General features: G+C 41.5%; 2 protein-coding genes across 9 annotated transcripts in view; one reads left to right on the top strand and one right to left on the bottom strand.

Moving 5' to 3' along the window:
* Window positions 1–15,310, bottom strand: part of LOC102143618 (Fanconi anemia group D2 protein) — a 38,443-nt gene extending 23,133 nt beyond the window's left edge. Inside the window, 9 exon segments of the mRNA XM_065539327.1 lie at window positions 3,030–3,065; window positions 3,302–3,384; window positions 3,387–3,409; window positions 3,769–3,934; window positions 4,271–4,330; window positions 4,687–4,690; window positions 4,882–4,918; window positions 4,920–4,958; window positions 15,222–15,310. Coding sequence (XP_065395399.1) covers window positions 3,030–3,065; window positions 3,302–3,384; window positions 3,387–3,409; window positions 3,769–3,934; window positions 4,271–4,330; window positions 4,687–4,690; window positions 4,882–4,918; window positions 4,920–4,958; window positions 15,222–15,310 — 537 coding nt within the window.
* A 1,269-nt stretch (window positions 15,311–16,579) lies between these two features.
* TAMM41 (TAM41 mitochondrial translocator assembly and maintenance homolog) overlaps window positions 16,580–20,109 on the top strand; it is a 123,137-nt gene continuing 119,607 nt past the window's right edge. For all 8 annotated transcript variants that reach the window (XR_010584733.1, XM_005547827.5, XM_065539510.2 and 5 more), the window contains exons 1-2: window positions 16,580–16,928; window positions 19,229–19,411. Coding sequence is in view for 7 of the 8 variants with exons in the window: in XM_005547827.5 (XP_005547884.2) it covers window positions 16,794–16,928; window positions 19,229–19,411 (318 nt within the window). In the remaining variant the exon portion in view is untranslated. The remainder of the gene's footprint in view (window positions 16,929–19,228; window positions 19,412–20,109) is intronic.

Here is a 20,109-nt window from a genome sequence, read left to right as displayed (position 1 = left end):
TTCTTCACAGAATTGGAAAAAACTACTTTAAAGTTCATATGGAACCAAACAAGAGCCCACATTGCCAAGAAAATCCTAAACAAAAAGAACAAATCTGGAGGCATCACGCTACCTGACTTCAAACTATACTACAAGTCTACAGTAACCAAAACAGCATGGTACTGGTACCAAAACAGAGATATAGACCAATGGAACAGAACAGAACCCTCAGAAATAACGCCACACATCTACAACCATCTGATCTTTGACAAACCTGACAAAAACAAGAAATGGGGAAAGGAGTCCCTATTTAATAAATAGTGCTGGGAAAACTGGCTAGCCATATGTAGAAAGCTGAAATTGGATCCCTTCCTTACACCTTATACAAAAATTAATTCAAGATGGATTAAAGACTTAAATGTTAGACCTAAAACCATAAAAACCCTAGAAGAAAACCTAGGCAATACCATTCAGGACATAGGCATGGGCAATGACTTCATGACTGAAATACCAAAAGCAATGGCAACAAAAGTCTAAATAGACAAACAGGATCTAATTAAACCAAAGAGCTTCTGCACGGCAAAAGAAACTACCATCAGAGTGAACAGGCAACCTACAGAATGGGAGAAAATTTTTACAATCTACCCATCTGACAAAGGGCTAATACCCAGAATCTACAAAGAACTCAAACAAATTCACAAGAAAAAATCAAACAACCCCATCAAAAAATAGGCAAAGGATATGAACAGACACTCCTCAAAAGAAGACACTTATGCAGCTAACCACATGAAAAAATGCTCAACATCACTGGTCATCAGGGAAATGCAAATCAAAACCACAATGAGATACCATCTCACACCAGTTAGAATGTCAATCATTAAAAAAGTCAGGAAACAACAGATGCTGGAGAGGATGTGGAGAAATACGAACGCTTTTACACTGTTGGTGGAAGTGTAAATTAGTTCAACCATTGCAGAAGACAGTGTGGCGATTCCTCAAGGATCTAGAACTAGAAATACCATTTGACCCAGAGATCCCATTACTGGGTATATACCCAAAAGATTATAAATAATGCTACTATAAAGACACATGCACATGTATGTTTATTGCGGCACTATTCACAATAGCAAAGACTTGGAACCAACCCAAATGTCCATCAGTGATAGACTGGATTAAGAAAATGTGGCACATATACACCATGGAATACTATGCAGCCATAAAAAAGGATAAGTTCATGTCCTTTGGAAGGACATGGATGAAGCTGGAATCCACCATTCTGAGCAAACTATCACAAGGACAGAAAACCAAACACCACATGTTCTCACTCATAGGCTGGAACTGAACAATGAGAATACTAGGACACAGGACAGGGAACATTACACATCGGGGCCTGCCAGGGGGCAGGGGCTGGGGAAGGGGATAGAATTAGGAGAAATATCTAACATAAATGATGAGTTGATGGGTGCAGCAAACCAACATGGCACATGTATACCTATGTATCAAACCAGCACATTGTGCACATGTACTCTAGAACTTACAGTATAATAATAATAAAAAAGGTATATTCCTTTTATTCTGGGAATTCTCTTTAAAAAATAGATCACAGACCAGACCTTTTTCTAGTGCTTTCAAGAAGCATTCAAGTTTTCATATTTTCCAAGAAGCTAATTGGTCAATTCAACTCATCTTTGTAACCATAAATTTTATATGGTCATATTTATCAACATTCTCTAACATAATTTTTTTCTTTTATATTTTATAGAAATTATTTTCTTAGTCTGTGTTTGCATAAATATTCACCTGTGGTTTTCTCTTGTCAAAAAAAAAACAAAAACAAAAAGGCAAGCAGGACACAAAAGAAAAAAAAAAAACAAATTTTACTACTTCTCTTAACTGAATGCCCTACCCCTTAGAACACCAAAATTGAGAGTCATTAGACTAGAATACAGTCATTAAAGATAGCAATGAAGACAATGAAGAAGTACATGGAGAAGAAAAAATGTTAAGAGAAAAAAGAATACAAATTATATTTATACAATGATTACGAATATGTAAAAATAGGTATGCAGGTAGCCAAGGTGGTAAATTTATGTTTATCCAAAACCAAAAACAGTGTGTTGGAGTATTTTGATATTTTTCACCATAAAAAATTACGAATTTTCATCGCTTTATTTGGCATCATGAAAGCTTTTAAGATAGTCATCCAAAAATTGGCTAACACAACAAAAATCCCACAAAACAGATTCCAACCAAAGAAAAATCTTTAAAGGCAACCAATCAGCACCTAAGGTACTCAATCATCTGGCTTTTTATTTTTTGAGATGGAGTCTTGCACTGTCGCCCAGGCTGGAGTGCAGTGGTGCATGCCACTAGGCCAGGCTTTTTTTTTTTTTTTTTTTTTGTATTTTTAGTAGAGACGGGTTTTTGCTACATTGGCCAGGCTGGTCTCAAACTCCTGACCTCAGACAATCCGCCTGCCTCAGCCTCCCAAAATGCTGGGATTATAGGCATGAGCCACTGTGCCCGGCCAATCATCAGGCTTTTTGATGGAAGATATTTCTAGAATTAATAGAGACATAAGATCAGTACCATTGCCTTGACAGTGGACAGACTGATTTACTCCAGTCAGGTCTACATGGGCAAAGTAAAATAAAACATGGAATGCCATTATCTTGACAGTGGTGCTGGGTGGAAGGAAGGGCAATTAGGCAGATACAGGGACCTGAGACTCAGGTGGTTATTTTCTTCATCTCATCGGTGGGGACTTGGCTTCTTTGACTGCATCTTGATATGCTTGGTTACACTGTTAGTATTTCCCCTTATGGATACTGTAGACTTATTTTATAGCCAGAGTGAGTAGGGGCAGGATATCTGGCCAGTCGCCCCCTCAGATTATCTTCCCCAGACAGCTAATGTTTATTAGAGCAACTAGAGAAGAGAAGAAAAGAGTGACTGGAAGGAGGGGAAAGAAAGAAAGCGGGAAGGCAAGCTAGCCAACGTCATTACTTTTACATCTGCAATACTGAAAATGCATAGTACATGAACATTACCTTGTGTTCAGACACTGAGGCAGTGTTTTCAATTGCCTGAAAAAACAAGAGACAGTCACAAAAACATTACGACACATCAGTGAAACACGTTTCACCTTACTCAGCATGCCCTGTTATATCATCCAAGAGCCAATGTGTCCATATGGCAACCATCAGCTATCATTTCCACTTGAATGACTTTTGAGATTTTTTTTTCAATCTACCTCAGTTATACATCTGTCACTAATTGCCACTCATTTCCTCCTTGATAATCAAAGTTCCAAAGATCCCACCTTAATCCAGGCTTCTGAAATGGTTTTCTCATATCTAATAGCTGACTTTATTACATCAAAGAGGAGAATAACACAGCTCTGATGCTGCTTTCTTGATTTCCTGAGGAACTACAAGTAGCAGAGAGGAAAAAAAATTACTCTTACCTACCAGAAAAGAACTTACAAGATCTGAGTTCCTGCTTAGTAGCCATGTACCCCTGGAGGAAATGACAACCTCACATATAAGATGGCTAATAAACTTGCACTGTAGTCTGGGATTGATCTGAATGGCTAAGAAAACATATAAACACATACATACTCACACACATATATGTAATTTGAAACACTGTACAATACTAGATGTAAATGTCATAATAGTACCATTATTTGTAGTTGTAAGTATTAAGCTCTAACTCTGACTTTGGGATGTCAGAAAATTGTGACATCCTGTGTGAGAAAAAGGTGGCAATTATCCATGAGCTCTTTACCTTGCTCGTCCTTTACTTTTCAACTTTACTTGGGAAGCCTGCAACCGTGATGGCAAAACACAATGTTGCAGATCCAACTTCTCCCGAAGCTCAGAAATTACCTGCAGAAAGTAAATATTAGCTATGGTTTTCTGTTCATTCCTAGTGGGTAGGTACAGCCCAGTCTCTCAGCCATGACAATCTCCTGAAAGACTGAGGAAGAAAAAATTTTAAACGTTGGACAAGACATTCTGAAAAATAGCGTTGATTAGAATAGCTAATGCAATGTCATAGAATGTCAGACCCAAAATTTCACAATTCTGTGAGGTACTACACAGAAAGAGTTAAATGTAACTTATAGCAGCTTATATAGAGTAATGAATCTGTTGAATAGCTCCATTCTCTTCGCTGAATGCTATCTGGGTTAGTCAGTATTCTCGGTTAGTCAGGGGACAGAGAAGAGCAATTGGGATTTATTAATTTAAGTCCCTTTATCTAGGTGTGATGGGAATGAAGAATGAACTTATTGTCACAGGTAAATCCTCCAATCTAATAGATGACAACTTATCCATCACTGGGGAACCTAAAAATTAAAAGCACAAAAACTTAATACATTTTCATATTGATATACCTCAACTTGTACTGAACTGTTAGGTAAAATTAGAAAAAAATCACTTCTCTCACTCAATTTTCCCACTTGTAATTTAGGAAAAAAAAAAACCTCTATATTTTTCCCCAAATTACCATCTTTTAATTGTTCATACCACAGCTTCATCAAAAACAGACAGACAATAAATGTGAAACAGAGCTATTATCTTACATTTAGAGCCTAAATTCTCAATTGGCTATAGTAAGGCAGAAAAAGTATTATTCCTATGGGAAGTAGGTACAATTCAGACAATATAGAAGATTTCCACTCAAAACTTACTGCTTAAAAACAGACCTGTGAATCTATCATAGAATAGCATCTGAAACTCATTGAGAAAAATAAAAAAAGAGAGATATCAAATATGATTCACTATGGTTTCAAAATGAAATATTCATTACACAAGATTTCTCCCAAGACAACAACTAGCACCTGTTCCGGGAGGTTGGAAAGTGGGCTCTGCTTCTGGAAAGCTGAGTCTTTCCTACCTTCAATAGGAAGTTTGGGTCAAGGCGGAGGCTGGAGGATTGGGACAGTGAGTGAAGTATTCTCTATCAGTAGGTCACTGTGAATGGTAGAAAAACAAAAAAGTTGTGTAATGGTTTGAACACAGCTGGGCAGACAATGACTTGTTTATAGTACGTTTCTTTAAAAATTGTTTTGACTGCAAAAAATAATACATATTATAATAACGGCCGAGAATCTTCCAAACTAATGACAGACAACAGTCCAATGACAGAAAACTCTTAAAAGAAGCTGGGGAGTGGGTGAGAGAACACCTAACTATAGGGGAACAAGGATAAAATTATAGCTGATATCTTTTTTTTTTTTTTTTTGAGGCAGAGTCTGCACTCTGTTGCCCAGGCTGGAGTGCAGTGGTGCGATCTCGGCTCACTGCAAGCTCCGCCTCCCGGGTTTGCGCCATTCTCCTGCCTCAGCCTCCCGAGTAGCTGGGACTACAGGCACCCGCCACTGCGCCCAGCTAATTTTTTGTATTTTAGTAGAGACGGGGTTTCACCGTGTTAGCCAGGATGGTCTCGATCTCCTGACCTCGTGATCCGCCAAAGTGCAGGGATTACAGGCGTGAGCCACTGCGCCCGGCCTATAGCTGATATCTTGTCAGAAATTAGGCAAACAAGAAGAAAGTGGAGTGAGGAATTTAAAGTGTTAAAAGAAAGCAACTCCAAAAGAAATCTAAATAGATAGAGAGACTGATATACCATCTTTATGGATTAGAAGACCCAATATAGTAAAGAAGTCAATTCTCTTCATATTTGTCTATAGATTTAACATTATTGCAGTAAAAATCCCAGAGGGATTATTGATAATATATACAAGCTGATTCTTTTTTTTTTTAAAGGGAGGGGGGAGAGGCTGAAGCAAGAGGATCACTTGAGCCCTGGAATTCGAGATTGCTGTGAGCTACGATTGCACCTCTGAATTCTAGTCTAAGCAACAGAGCAAGACCTCATCTCTAAAAAAATAAAATGAATAAAAAATTATAACATCATTAAAAATAAAATGAAATATGGGAAAGGCAAAGGAACGCGAATACAAAACAATTTTGAAAAATAATAAAATAGAAGCAATACCAATTTTAAGACTACTGAATTTTAAGACATTATAAATCTCCATTAATCTAGACGGTGTAGTACTGGTTGGGGGACAGAAATATAAATCAATGGAACAGAATAGAGAGTCCAGAAACACACCCACACAAAATATGACCAATTGCTTTCTCACAAAGGTATGAAGGCAATTCAATGGAGAATGATAAACTTTTCAATAAATGGTGCTGGAAAAATTATCCATTTGCAAAAAAAGTGAGCCTCAACCTAAACTGCACAACCTATATTACAACCTAAACTACACAGCCTGTATTACAACCTAAACTACACAGCCTGTATTACAACCTAAACTACACAGCCTGTATTACAACCTGAACTACACAGCCTCTATGACAACCTAAACTGCACAACTTCTATTACAACCTAAACTGCACAACCTCTATTACAACCTAAACTGCACAACCTGTATTACAACCTAAACTATACAGCCTATACAAAAATTAATTCAAAATGGATCATAGGTTTGTTTGCAAAACCTAAAATTATAGTTTTAAGAACATATGGGAGAAAAACTTTTGTGATCTACAGTTAGGCAGGGAGTGCATAGAGATGACACAAAAAGCATGGTCATTAGCAGGAAAATTTATCTCCCATTGATAAATTGGACCTAATGAAAATTAAAAATGCATGTTTGCTCTGTGACAGACATTGTCAAGAGAATGAAAATATTGGCTACAGAGTGGGAGAAAGTATCTGTAAACAACATATCTGCCAAAGAATTGGTATCAAGAATAAAAAACTCCCAAAACTCAACATCAAGAAAACAAACAATCCTGACTGACAACAACAAAATGAGCAAAAGATTTGAACAGATACTTCACCAAGGTGAATATACAGCCAGCCAATAAGCACACGAAAAGATGTTCGACATTAGCAACTGTTAAGGAAATGCAAGTTAAAGCCACCATGAGATTCCACCTATTAGAATGGCTAAAATAACTGACAAAGGCAAATACTGGGGAGGCTGCAGGGCAACTAGAAGGCTCAGCTACTGCTGCTGGAAATGCCAAATGGTCAGCCATGCCAGAAAGCAGTTCGCTGGTTTCTTATAAAATTAAATATGTGCCAAATGGTCCCGCACCCAAATCCTAGATATTTACCCTCAAGAAATGAAATCTTATGTTTATTAAAAAAATCATCTGGTGGCCAGGCACGAGGCTCACGCCTGTAATCCCAGCACTTTGGGAGGCTGAGGTGGGTAGATCATGAGGTCAGGAGTTCGAGACCAGCTTGACCAACATGATGAAACCCCATCTCTACTAAAAATACAAAAATTTGCCGGGTGTGGTGGCACACGCCTGTAATCCCAGCTACTCAGGAGGCTGAGGCAAGAGAATCGCTTGAACCCGGAAGGCAGAGGTTGCAGAGAGCTGAGATCGTGCAACTACACTCCAGCCTGGGTGACAGAGCGAGACTCTGTATCAGAAAAAAAATAATAATAAAAATTATTTGGCCGGGCATGGTGGTTCGTCTGTAATCCCAACACTTTGGGAGGCCAAGGTGGGCGGATCACTTGAGGTCAGGAGTTTGAGACGAGCCTGGCTAACATGGTGAAACCCCATCTCTACTACTAAAAAAAAAAAAAAAAAAAGTACAAAAATTAGCCGGGTGTGGTGGCACATGCCTGTCGTCCAAGGTACTCTACTCAGGAGGCTGAGGCAGGAGAATTGCTTGAATTCAGGAGGCAGAGGTTGCAGTGAGCCAAACTGCACTCCAGCCTGGGCAACAGAGCAAGACTCTATCTCAAAAAACAAAAAACAAAACAAACAAATAAAATCCATGAATGTTTATAGCGGCCCTATTCGTAACCACCAAAAATTGGAAACAACCCAAATGTCCTTCAGCAAGTGAAGAGATAGACAAACTGGTACAGCAATCCAATCGAAAACTATGCAGCAATAAAAAGGAATAAACTATTGATGCATGCAGCAACTTAAATAAATCTCAAAAGCGTTATGTTGAATGACAAAAGCCAGACTCAAAAGGTTACATATTCTATGACATTCCACAAAGGACAGAACTATAGTGACAAGATCAACGGTTGCCTGGGGTTGGGGCATGGGAGGGAGGATGGGACTACAAAAGGATAACACAGGGAGGTTTGGGGGAAGGGGGGTGAAGGAATTCTTTTATACCCTGATTGTAGTGGTATTCACATGAATCTACATGTATTAAAATTCACAGAACTATATACATCAACAGAAAGTCTATCTTGCTACATAATTTAAAAGCAAAAATGATATTACAATAATGGTACTTCTCTCATAGGACTTCAGTGTTTCATAAATAGAAGCTACTAACAGAGAGGTGTCTAGGGTGTTTTCCAATGCCAACCAACAATTCTCCAATTCTCCATACACTAGCTGAGTATTCTACAATTTAATTCAATTCTGATGCTAACTACTTGGAGTTAGCATAGACCCCTCAGGTTAAGGGCTCAGTCTCACAAAACTGCACCTCCCCAACTTTAGATGCCAATTGCAAATAGTGGGTCTCCAGGTTATCCACTTTTCTGTCTAATTTGGCTACAAATCAAAGGCTCCCATGACCCTCTCCTCCAGCTTAATATTTTGCAATAACATCTCACAGAACTCAAGGAAACAACACTTACCAGCAAGATGAAGAGGTACACAGGGCAATGTATGAGAAAGGAATGTGAGGCTTACATGCCCTCTCCTGGCACACCACCCTTCCAGCATCTTGATGTGTTTGCCAACCTAGAAGCTCATCAAATCTGTTGTTTAAGAGTTTTTAGAGAGCATATCTCCAGCCCCACCTCCTTGCAGCAGTGAATTCTAAATTCGATCTTTTTGACCTCAAACCAACTTTTTGGATATTAGGGCCTCTGGAAGTCCAAGAGAGACATATTAAGCTTATTTGGTATGTTAAATCACACAAGTGGCCAGGCACAGTGGCTCACAGCTGTAATCCCAGCATTTTGGGAGGCCGAGGTGGGTGGATGACTTGGGGTCAGGAGTTTGAGACCAGACTGACCAACATGCTGAAACCCAATCTCTACTAAAAATACAAAAATTAGCCAGGTGTGGTGGTGCACATCTGTAATCCAAACTATGGGGGGAGGTTGAGTCAGGAGAATTGCTTGCACCTGGGAGGCAGAGGTTGCAGTGAGCTAAGATTGTGCCACTGCACTCTAGCCTGGGTGAGAGAGCAAGACTCTGTCTCAAAAAAAAAAAAAAAAATGCTGTTTAACTTTCTCTGGGTTATATTTATATATGTGTGCTATTAATACATGTTTCAAAGTTGTTTAAGATTCCTAAAATTCTGAAATGTCTTAGTATTTGTCATCAGGAATAATTCTGATTATTATGCTTACTTGCAGTATGCCACAAAAACAATCAAATTTCCTTGACAATTGTGTCTTTAACCATGAATGTTGTCTTTCCTATCCACAATTACTGTTTTACTTTGATTCTCCTCAAAAAGTGGTTTATGATCGGCTACAGTCCAAAATGTGCTTCTTTTTAAAAAATCATAGAAAAGGCTCTGCCACAGACTTTTAAATGCAGATTTCTGATAACTTTAGCTGTCATACCAAAAGACTAGGAAAGAACTTCCAGGACTCTAACTAAAAGGCTGATGTGTTTATAAAGATTACTAACTCAACATCAAGCAGAACAAGGTTAATTACATTGAACTAAACTAATAAAAACTAAACTTATTTTTTCACAGCCTTTTTTAAAAAAACATTGCTAATCCTTTTAATATTTTGTTTTCAGAGTCAAAAAACTTTTTGTTTTAGCTATTCATAGCCTATAACAAATTGGGTAAAGTATACTTTTGTCAGCAAAATTTAAAATAGTTATCTTTCTCTTTACCTGGTTTATTTGGAATTTAGAAACTATTTGTGAGTATTCTTAATTTATGACAATATAGTTATTTATATAAGTTCAGTAAGAATCTGTTTTCTTTTGTAACATGACACAATTAGAGACACTGGTTATGTTACCAAGGCTTTGACTGGAATGATCTATTTTCAGATATGACCAGACTATGTTGAGGAATTGACATTGACTTTACAGAGTCAATAAAAAGCCCCTTGAAAAGATTGGCCTAGGTCAGGCATGATGGCTCACACCTGTAATCCTAGCACTTTGAAAGGCCAAAACGGGAGGATCACTTGAGGTCAAGTGTTCAAGATCAGCCTGGGCAACATGGCAAGACCTTGTCTCTACAAAAAAAAAAAAAAAAAAAAGCCAGGAGTGGTGGCAAACATGTTTAGTCCCACCTACTTCAGAGATTGAGGCGGAGAAATGCTTGAGCCTAGGAGTTCAAGGCTGTAGTGAGCTATGATCACCACTGCACTCAGCCTGTACAACAGAGGGAGGCCCTGTCTCAAACAAACAAACAAACAAAAGATTGGCCTGGTATCTTGTCTCCATAGTTTCTTTACAAGGTTCCTGACTTGTGGTAAGTAAAGAATGTCACTTCCTAACAGGTCCAGGAAGCTCAAGATATTTTGGGACCCCAAAAAGAGAAGAATTCACCCAGGTGAAAGGTTTCATGGGTAAGTGGCAACTATCTGAGCTGGTGGCATGAGGGTAAGAAGACTTTACCAAGACAGTTGTAGGTAAAGGAAGGCAGATTTATTAGAGAAAGTTTGAAAGTACATTGCAAGGGAGCAACAGGCAGAATCAACAAGCGAGAAGCTGACTGCAAGGAAACAAAGACTTGCTGGAGATTTTATAGGATGGTTCTTTGCTGTGTACTGAAAAGGGCTTTGTGCAGTATTGATAACACCAAGGTTACAGTGAGCTAACTTGCAGGTGTCTGGTGATAAGTTGGGCACAGGAGGGCTACGTGTCCTGGACCACAAAGAAAGGCAGACTCATAGCTTATCTGCTTTCTCTCTTTGCTTTCCCATGCTCCCAACAGCCTAACTCCTTTTCCCTAATTAGGACTTCCCAAAAGGGTTACATATTCAGACCCTGGAGGTTAGGAAAGTGTCATTCTAAACACTTTCTGGGAAGTAAGTCTAGGAAGATTGTACCTAGAGTTTTGTCAGTTCTGGGTCTGAACAAAGACATCCTCAGAGTCCAAAGCATAGAAATTCTTGGCTTTTTACACCCACAAGTTATAATTATAATTCATGTGTTGGGAAATTTCTCAATCTCTCTCTTAGGCTATAGGATTCCCTGGTGCCTTCAGGCAAAAGAGATCCGTGAAAATTAGTCTTGATTGGTTTGGGACACTGAGATGTTTCTGGGACAGCAAGGGGGTGCTTGGCACCAGCACTTCCTAAATTTATGCCACAGAATATGAATCCCAGAAGACACTGAGACAGAAGGTGGAGGGAGCGGGGGATGGAGGAAAACCTAGTCTGGGAGATTGGAAAATGCTACATGTTCTGCTTCTCTCTTATAGATTCACAATGCTTATTAATATATTAATGCTCTGAGGAATCCCACATCAAAGAGCCTGGATTTTTCTTTTCCCAAACATTCTTCTCTCCTGTACTTAAACACTGATTAGGAAAAAAAAAAAGCATTAAAGCTATAGACAATTTTTAAGAGGGCTTTTTGAAAAAATGGATTAGACGGATTAGATGAACCTTCTCCTAGTGAAAGTTAGCCTAACAAGGTCATTATTAAGGAATACAAAGACAACTGCTAGATAAATCAGAAGAATGAGGCCCAATATTCACTCGAGTAACCAGGCATTTATCTGTATTTGTAAGTGGCTCTCTAACATGTTTATTTCATTGGTATAAGCTTTCCAACAGAACCCTAAAGCGATTATATAGAACACTGGGGCTTCCTAATAGCCTCTAATTTCACAAGCCATGGTAATTTAAAAGAGAGTGGATGAAGGGCCAGGAGCAGGGAGATTTCTACTGAAGAATACAAATGTGTTCCTGGCTACATTGCTTCTGCCTCTTCCTGGGGAAAGGCAAAATGCAAACAGGAATGTGATAGAACCTTCCAGCTGGTGGTTTTGCATTGCAGGAAGAAAACTGTTTGTGAACATGAAAATTGCTGATAATTGGGTGTGAACGCCTGGAAGGGAGACAAATGGAGAAACATTGCAGAATCTTTATATCTATCAAGGGCTGAACTCTGCTGGTGGGTGTGCGAATTGGCACCAACTTTTGGAGGGGAATTTAGCAGTGTGCTGACATTCTGACCCAGCAATTCCCCTTCTAGGAATCTATCTTATAGCAATACTTGTTCATGCACAAAAAATGTACAAGGATGCTCATGATAGCATTGTTTGCAGGTGTGAAAAGTAGAAATACCCTACATGCATCAACAATAAAATGTTTAAACAGGCTGGGAGCGGTGGCTCATGCCTGTAATCCTAGCACTTTGGGAGGCCGAGACAGCGCGGATCACTTGAGGTCAGGAGTTTGAGACCAGCCTGGCCAACATAGTAAAACCCCATCCCTACTAAAAATCCAAAACTTAGCCGGGTGTGGTGGCAGGCACCTGTAATCTCAGCTACTTGGGAGGCTGAGGCAGGAGAATCACTTGGACCTGGATGGTGGAGGTTGCAGTGAGCCTAGATCGTGCCACTGTACTCCAGCCTGGGTGACAGAGCAAGACTTAGTTGCAAGGAAGGAAGGAAGGGAGGGAGGAAGGAAGGAAGGGGGAGGGAGGGAAGGAAGGAAGGAGAAAGAGAGAGAGGGAGAGAGAGAGAGGGAGAGGGAGGGAGGGAAAGAAAGAAGGAGAAGAAAGAAAAGAAAAGGAAAGAAAGAAAAAGAAAGAAAGAAAGAAAGAAAGAAAGAAAGAAAGAAAGAAAAGAAAGAAAGAAAGAAAGAAAGAAAGAAAGAAAGAAAGAAAGAAAGAAAGAAAGGGAAGGATGTGTTTAAACATTTTCTTTTAAACAAAAAATTTTAAACAAAATTATGGCATATCCATATTTTAGAATAATTTGCTACTAATACATGGAATGAGGGAAATCTATATATTCTGACACAGAACATTGTCCCGATATGCTAAGTGCAAAAAAAAAATTGCAAAATAGTATCTATCCTAGGAATCCACTTAAAATTGTTTTTAATGTTAATATATTCATAGAAAAATATATGAAGGAATATGTGCCAAAGATTACCTTTCTGGGGCATGATGTATGTATTTCATACATGTTTACATTATGTATTTCATAATATTTACATTTTTATGAGCATGGATTACTTTTGCAAACAGGAAAAATCCAATGAAGATTAATTATTTCCCCAAGGGAAGGAAGGAAATAAAAAAGGAACCAGCTGGTGTGGAGAAAAGAAAGAGAGATCAGACTGTTACTGTGTCTATGTAGAAAGAAGTAGACATAAGAGATTCCATTTTGTTCTGTATTAAGAAAAATTCTTCTGCCTTGAGATGCTGTTAATCTGTAACCCTAGCCCCAGCCCTGTGCTGGCAGAGACATTTGCTGTGTTGACTCAAGGTTTAATGAATTCAGGGCTATGCAGAATGTGCTTTTTTAAACAACTGCTTGAAGGCAGTATGCTTGTTAAAAGTCATCACCACTCTCTAATCTCAAGTACCCAGGGACACAATACACTGTGGAAAGCCGCAGGGACCTCTGCCTAGGAAAGCCATGTATTGTCCAAGGTTTCTCCCTATGTGATAGTCTGAGATATGGCCTCGTGGGAAGGGAAAGACTTGATCATCCCCCAGCCCGACACCATAAAGGGTCTGTGCTGAGGAGGATTAGTAAAAGAGGAAGGTCTCCTTGCAGTTGAGATAAGAGGAAGGCATCTGTCTCCTGCTCCAGTGGAATGTCTCGGTGTAAAACCTGATTGTATGTTCCATTTACTGAGATAGGAGAAAACCACCTTAGGGCTGGAGGTGAGACATGCTGGCAGCAATACTGCTCTTTAATGCACGAGATGTTTGTGTACATGCATATCAAAGCACAGCACCTTTTCTCAACCTTGTTTATGACTCAAGGACCTTTGTTCACAAGCTTTCCTGCTGACCCTCTCCCCACTATTACCCTATTGTCCTGCCACATCCCCCTCGCAGAGATGGTAGAAATAATAATCAATAAATACTGAGGGAACTCAGAGACCGGTGCAGTCCTCCGTATGCTGAGCACCAGTCCCCTGGGCCCACTTTTCTTTCTCTATACTTTGTCTCTGTGTCTCTTTCTTTTCTCAGTCTCTCGTTCCAGCTGACGAGAAACTCCCACAGGTGTGGAGGGGCTGGCCCCCTCCAAGCTGGTAACAGGATTTATTCACTGTCTTTGGGTGAGAGGTTTCAGTGTAATTCCACGGTGAGTGCACTCTGATTCCAGCACCCTAGGCAAGAGCAATCTGTAGTAAAAACAACAGAAGTGACCATGCCCACACCAGGGAATGCAGACAAATGGCCTCTCTCCGCTCCCTTGCCCTGGTCTCCTGCTTGTTGCTGTGGCTACTGCTGCTGCTCCTGACCCTTGGCTGATGCCTGAGTTCCAGCTTTCTTCCCATTTCCTTCTCTCACCCTGCAAGCCACTGTAGAGGACACTTAAACATGGCAGTAAAGACTTTGGCCTTTAGAGGTAGGTAGCTGTAGGTTCAAACCCTGACTTCACCACTTCCCTGTGTGACTTTGGAACATTTACTGCTCCTTTTAGGACCTCTGTTTCCTCATATGAAAAATATCCTCTTAGAGAACCTGCCTCATAGGATCTTTGGAATGATGAAAAGAAATAAGTATAAAAAGCCTGGGCATGGGTGGCTCACGCCTGTAATCCCAGCACTTTGGGAGGCTGAGGTGGGCAAATCACTAGAGGTCAGGAGTTCGAGACCAGCCTGGCCAACATAGTGAAACCCCATCTCTACTAAAAATACAACCATTAGCCAGGCATGCTTGCTTGAACCCAGGAGGTAGAGGTCACAGTGAGCTGAGATCATGCCACTGCACTCCAACCTGGGCAACAGAGCAAGACTCAGTCTCAAACAAAAACAAAAACAAAAAAACCCCAAAGAAGTAAAAATGTGCCTGGGCATAGTAAGTGCTTAATAATGACACCTATTATTATTATTATTGTCACTGAGTCCTATTATTTCTTTCTTGGTAGAATCTTTCCCATCTATCTTCTGCCTGATAAACTCCTACCCAGCTTCCAGGCCTGGCTCAAAATGCCATCCCTGTGAAACCTCTTCTGGTCCCTTTCCCGAACACCCAGAACTGATTGACGTTCCCATTGGAGGGACATTACACTCCCGCACTGCGCTGGGTACCTGGCTGCATTACCCAAATTCTACTCTGATTTGCAGGTCTGTCTCCTCTCCTCTATAGACCACGAGTTCTTGCAGGGCAGCAGGCAGCTCAGATCCCTTCATCTCATTGCAGGCCCAGAGTGTGAGTGCAAGTAATCATTTTTGCCATTGATATAATCCCATCCTTGCTTCTAAGACCTTGGCCTAGCTGTTTCCAGTTCACGGGGCAACTATGATAACAGCTGTCTGATTAGTCCCCCCTAATTCAGGCTAACATGTGGATTATGTAAGTCCCCGCTCAAAACCCTTCCAGGACAGAGCAGAATTTTCTAAAAAAATCCCAGAGGTGGAGCCAGACCTGGGTTTAGCTCTAGTTTTGCCACCGGCTGATGTGATCCTAAGCACCTGGCTTTACCTCTCTAAGCCTTAGCTTGGCCATCAGTAAAACCAAGGCCCTCCTGCCACAGGGCACTAGAGGGGACTCAGTGAGAAGTGCATGTGAAAATGTATCAACATTACCTGAATGTTAGTTATTACTATCTCTATTATTTTTGAGAGGTAATGTATATCGGGGAGGAAGGAGAGGGTAGCTGAAAAAGTTTCTGTCCTGGAAGTCAAACCACCTCCTGAATGGTAATCTTCAGCAAGTTTCTCTAGTCATACAAAAAAAAAGAGGAGCGCTCTAAGATTTTTCTACTCCTAGGATCCTGTTTCCTCCAGAAACTGCATTTGAACCACTCTGTGTGTGACCAATCCCCAAGGCAAGGGGGCAAAAACTCTTATCCACCCTTGAAATTAAATGCAAGTATCAGAGAACGTCTCTGCAGTCCTTTACCACGCACTCCCATATCCATCCTTGTATTTGAAAAGGGCTTTAACGCGAAGAAGTCTTGGCCAAATCTTGACGGTGGTATTCTCTACATGGTGGGACTGGGCATCATTTTAATTTTGTGTTTTTCTAAATCTTCGAAATCTTCAATTTTGGAACTAGAGAGATGATGGGTGCACAATATTGTGAAGGTACTAAATGCTACTACTCTGTCCATTTCAGAACGGCTAGTTCTATATTATGTGAGTGTCGCCTCATTTAAAAGCTTTCAATACGCTCACGATTTATAGTAATTCTTTAAACCGTGGTTTGAAGAGAGAAGTACAGTGGGTATCAAGGCTCACGGCCGCGGAGTCGGATGACGCTTGGCTCCGCCCATTTGTCCAGGTCGCAACCGAGGCTGCCAGCCTGTAGAGCACTCCTCCGACCACGAGGGGACAATGCAGAGCCATCACGTTCCCCACACTAAGGCGAGCACCGCCTCTTGCGTCTTGGAAGCGCGTGTGCGTGCGTGGGGCGTAGCAAGGGACGGAAGCTCGGCCGGCACGAGCGCCGCCCACGCCAGTCTAAGCCGGCTGTGTCTTGCCGCCGCTGATGTTCGTGGCCCAACGCCCCAATCCTTGCCCGTTCTTGCAGTTCCACCCCACACTCAGCCTTGCGTCCCTCGAGCCGGTCTCCAACTTCCATTTCCCACCCTAAACCGCCTACCCGGTTTCTGTTCCCCGCCCTGTTGTCCTCGGCTTGCTGCGCTGAGGGTCTCCTGTCAGCCTCGACCCCATGGCGCTGCAGGCGCTGCAGAGCTCGGGGGTGACCTTCCGCAAGATCCTGTCTCACTTCCCCGAGGAGCTGAGTCTGGCTTTCGTCTACGGCTCCGGGGTGTACCGCCAGGCAGGGCCCAGTTCAGACCAGAAGGTGAGCCCGGGCAGTCCCAGTCAGCCCCACGACGGGGAACTGTCTGTTCTCACGAGTCCCGTTTTGCTGTCGATTCCTTCAGAGCCGGAGAGCCGCCTGTCCGCTCTGCACACTCCACTTGTCCACTAGCAGAGTGAACCATAGGTCTGCATTCCTAGTATAACGACAACGCGAGTTGAAGCGACGGTGTTGAAGGATACTTAGGAATCCACGTGGGTCTAGAGCAGGAGAAGCAGTTAAGCATAAGGAAAAGTTGCTGCAGGGGCAAGTGGAAGAAAGGAAAGGAAATAGTTATCAGGTTCTTTCAGTGTTTTCAGTCGGGTGGACATCGGAATTTTCTGGGGAGCTTTTAAGAAAATCCTAATGCTCGGGTTCCGCCGATGGAGATTCTGATTTAATTGGTTTGGGATGCGGCCTGGGCTTCAGGAATTTAAGAAACGTCCCAGGTGATTCTAATACGCAGCCAAGTTTGTTGAGAGTCACCTCTATAAATGTAGGAGAAAATGGAAAATGATCTTTTGACTTCAGGAAATTGGCGGACTGGTTGTAGGGCCCGGGCAGGTGCAGTGAAAGTAACTAACAACAAAAGTTAGTGCGTGACCCGTATATTTACCCTCGCTCAGCACATTTAACAAGGGTCTGAGACTAGGCATTGTTACTTTTCAGAGTTGACTCAGCACAGCCTCATTAAGGGTACAGTTTTCCTTGTAGTTTGCAGAATTCAGTGTGCAGGTTTTAATTGGTTCCCCTGCGTCTGGATACCTGACCGTAGTCTGTCTTCTGATGAACATCCTGCCTGTTCACTTCCTGGTGAGGCCATCTGTGCTGTGGCTTGGATTTCTGTTTTCCACTTATACTAGTATTTAATATTTTTCTTTAAATTGGCAGCATATGAGAAATTATATGTTATTATAGGCTAGTTATTTTTCCTGAATATACCTTATCGTAATTACACATTTTTAAAAAACATGTTTATTCCATACCCGCCTCGCCACCAAATCTTAAGTGTCCCCAGTGGTCTGTAGAGTCACACTGTGGTAAACAGAGCAGGCGTTAGCCTCATGATGGCGACCTCTGCATTCTGCCATGGAGGTTTTCCTTTGAGTAGACCTGGAACTTCTGCAAGACAAGGTCCTTCCTTCCCATTCCCTCACTTTTGATTCCTTACATTCAAGTGAACAAGTTGTAGATTCCAACGCCTAAATCTCTCTCACATCAGTCCGCATCCTTAGCGCCTTAGCTAATATAATTTCATTTCTTACCTGGAATCTTGCCATGGCTTCAGATCTAATTCCCCCCACTCCCTTAGTCCCTCCTCTCTCCAGTCAGCTCTTCTGCAGGAAAATTTTTTTGTGTGGCAAACAGCCTCCCTTTCTGATCTCATCTCCCACCACATAAATGTGTTCTATTTCATTCATATCTAACGGCAGCTTCCAGAACATGCCGGCTCCCATATCCACAGGGCACTTTCCTCCAACACGGCTCCCTACCCTTCCCTGTGCTTCCCCCAGTGCTTCCAGCAAGTCTGTTTAACTCACATGTCCTTCAAGACTCAGGTTTGTCATCTCTAGGAGAATTTCTCCCTCCTGTGCTCCTGATCTGATCCCCATTCTGAGTGCAGCTAGTACATTTTGCATTCCTCTGTGAAGTCAATGTAGTGATAATTTGTTTATTCTCTCCAGTAGACTCTGAGCTCTATACTTCTACCCTAGGGCCTGTCAGAGCTCATTGTAAGTACTCAATGAGTGGTTGGTGAATGGGTAAGAGATAAAATAACTGACTTCCTTTTATAAAATATTTCATAGAGTTTATCCAGATGGTGCTAATTTGATCTGGAAGAAAAGCGGAGCACATTTAGTTACATTTGTGAAAGGCAGTGTAGTGCAGTGGTACAGCACACACAATTTGGAGCCAGACCACTTAGGTCTGCCACTCACAAGCTCTGTGTCCTTTGGCGAAGAGCATCATCCCCTGTGCGTTGGTTTCTTGTAAAATTGAGATAATAGCAGTAGCTACCTTATAGGGTTGTGGTGAGGATAAATGGAGTGACTGCGTATGTTATCCATAAAGTGTTTAAAGAATGCTGGCACAATAATACATGTTAAAGAAGTGTTTGCTATTATTACATTGATGAAAATGAAGCTCAAATTGGTTCCAGAGACTCGCTCACGTTTCTGATGACAGCACCAGGCCTTCTGACTATTGATCATAATTGCATAATATGTTAGAGCTTTTCCATGCTCTCTTGCTGCCTTTCTAGGAATTAATACTGAAATTATTGTCTTTTCTTCACTCCGCAGAATGCTATGCTGGACTTTGTGTTCACAGTAGATGACCCTGTCGCATGGCATTCAAAGAACCTGAAGAAAAATTGGAGACACTACTCTTTCCTAAAAGTTTTAGGGCCCAAGATGATCACATCCATCCAGAATAACTATGGCGCTGGAGTTTACTACAATTCATTGATCATGTGTGATGGCAGGGTAAGTGACTGCTGGCCTTTGTCTTAAGTTGGCTGGTTACTAACCTGGATGATTAGAGTGCCAGCTAAATATGTATGTTCTTGTAGTCAGGAAACATTCACACTCCTGCTGGACGTTGTTATGGTCAGGAAATATGTATGTTTTTATAGTATGTATGTTCTTATAGTCAGGGAACATTCACACTCCTGCCAGACGTCTTGAACTTGGGGACAGAGCAGGGACTGGAGTCCTTCCTTGTCTCCCATTAACTGTGATTGCAGTGTGAGGAGGTGGTTGGGTGTGACTGACTTTTTACATTTTTTTTATTTTTTGAGACAGAGTTTTGCTCTTGTCGCCCAAGCTGGAGTGCAGTGGTGTGATCTTGGCTCACTGCAACCTCTGCCTCGTGGGTTCAAGTGATTCTCCTGCCTCAACCTCCCAGTTAGCTGGGATTACAGGTGTGTGCCACCTTTTAGTAGAGACAGGGCTTCACCATGTTGGCCAGGCTGGTCTCGAACTCCTGACCTCAGAAGATCTGCCCGCCTCAGCCTCCCAAAGTGTTGGGATTACAGGCGTGAGCCACTGAGCCCGGCCAGACTGACTTTATTTTTTTTGTCTTTGGCCAAGTGGTTTTTAAGTTTTAGTGTGCATCAGAATCCCCTAGGTTATGTGTCTGTTGGACACACAGATTGCTGGGTCCCACCCCTAGAGTTCTGATC

Source organism: Macaca fascicularis, chromosome 2 (assembly GCF_037993035.2).
Source record: "Macaca fascicularis isolate 582-1 chromosome 2, T2T-MFA8v1.1".
Taxonomy (NCBI): domain Eukaryota; kingdom Metazoa; phylum Chordata; class Mammalia; order Primates; family Cercopithecidae; genus Macaca; species Macaca fascicularis.
Note: the sequence above shows the minus strand (reverse complement) of the source record. Positions and strands in the feature narration are given on the sequence as shown.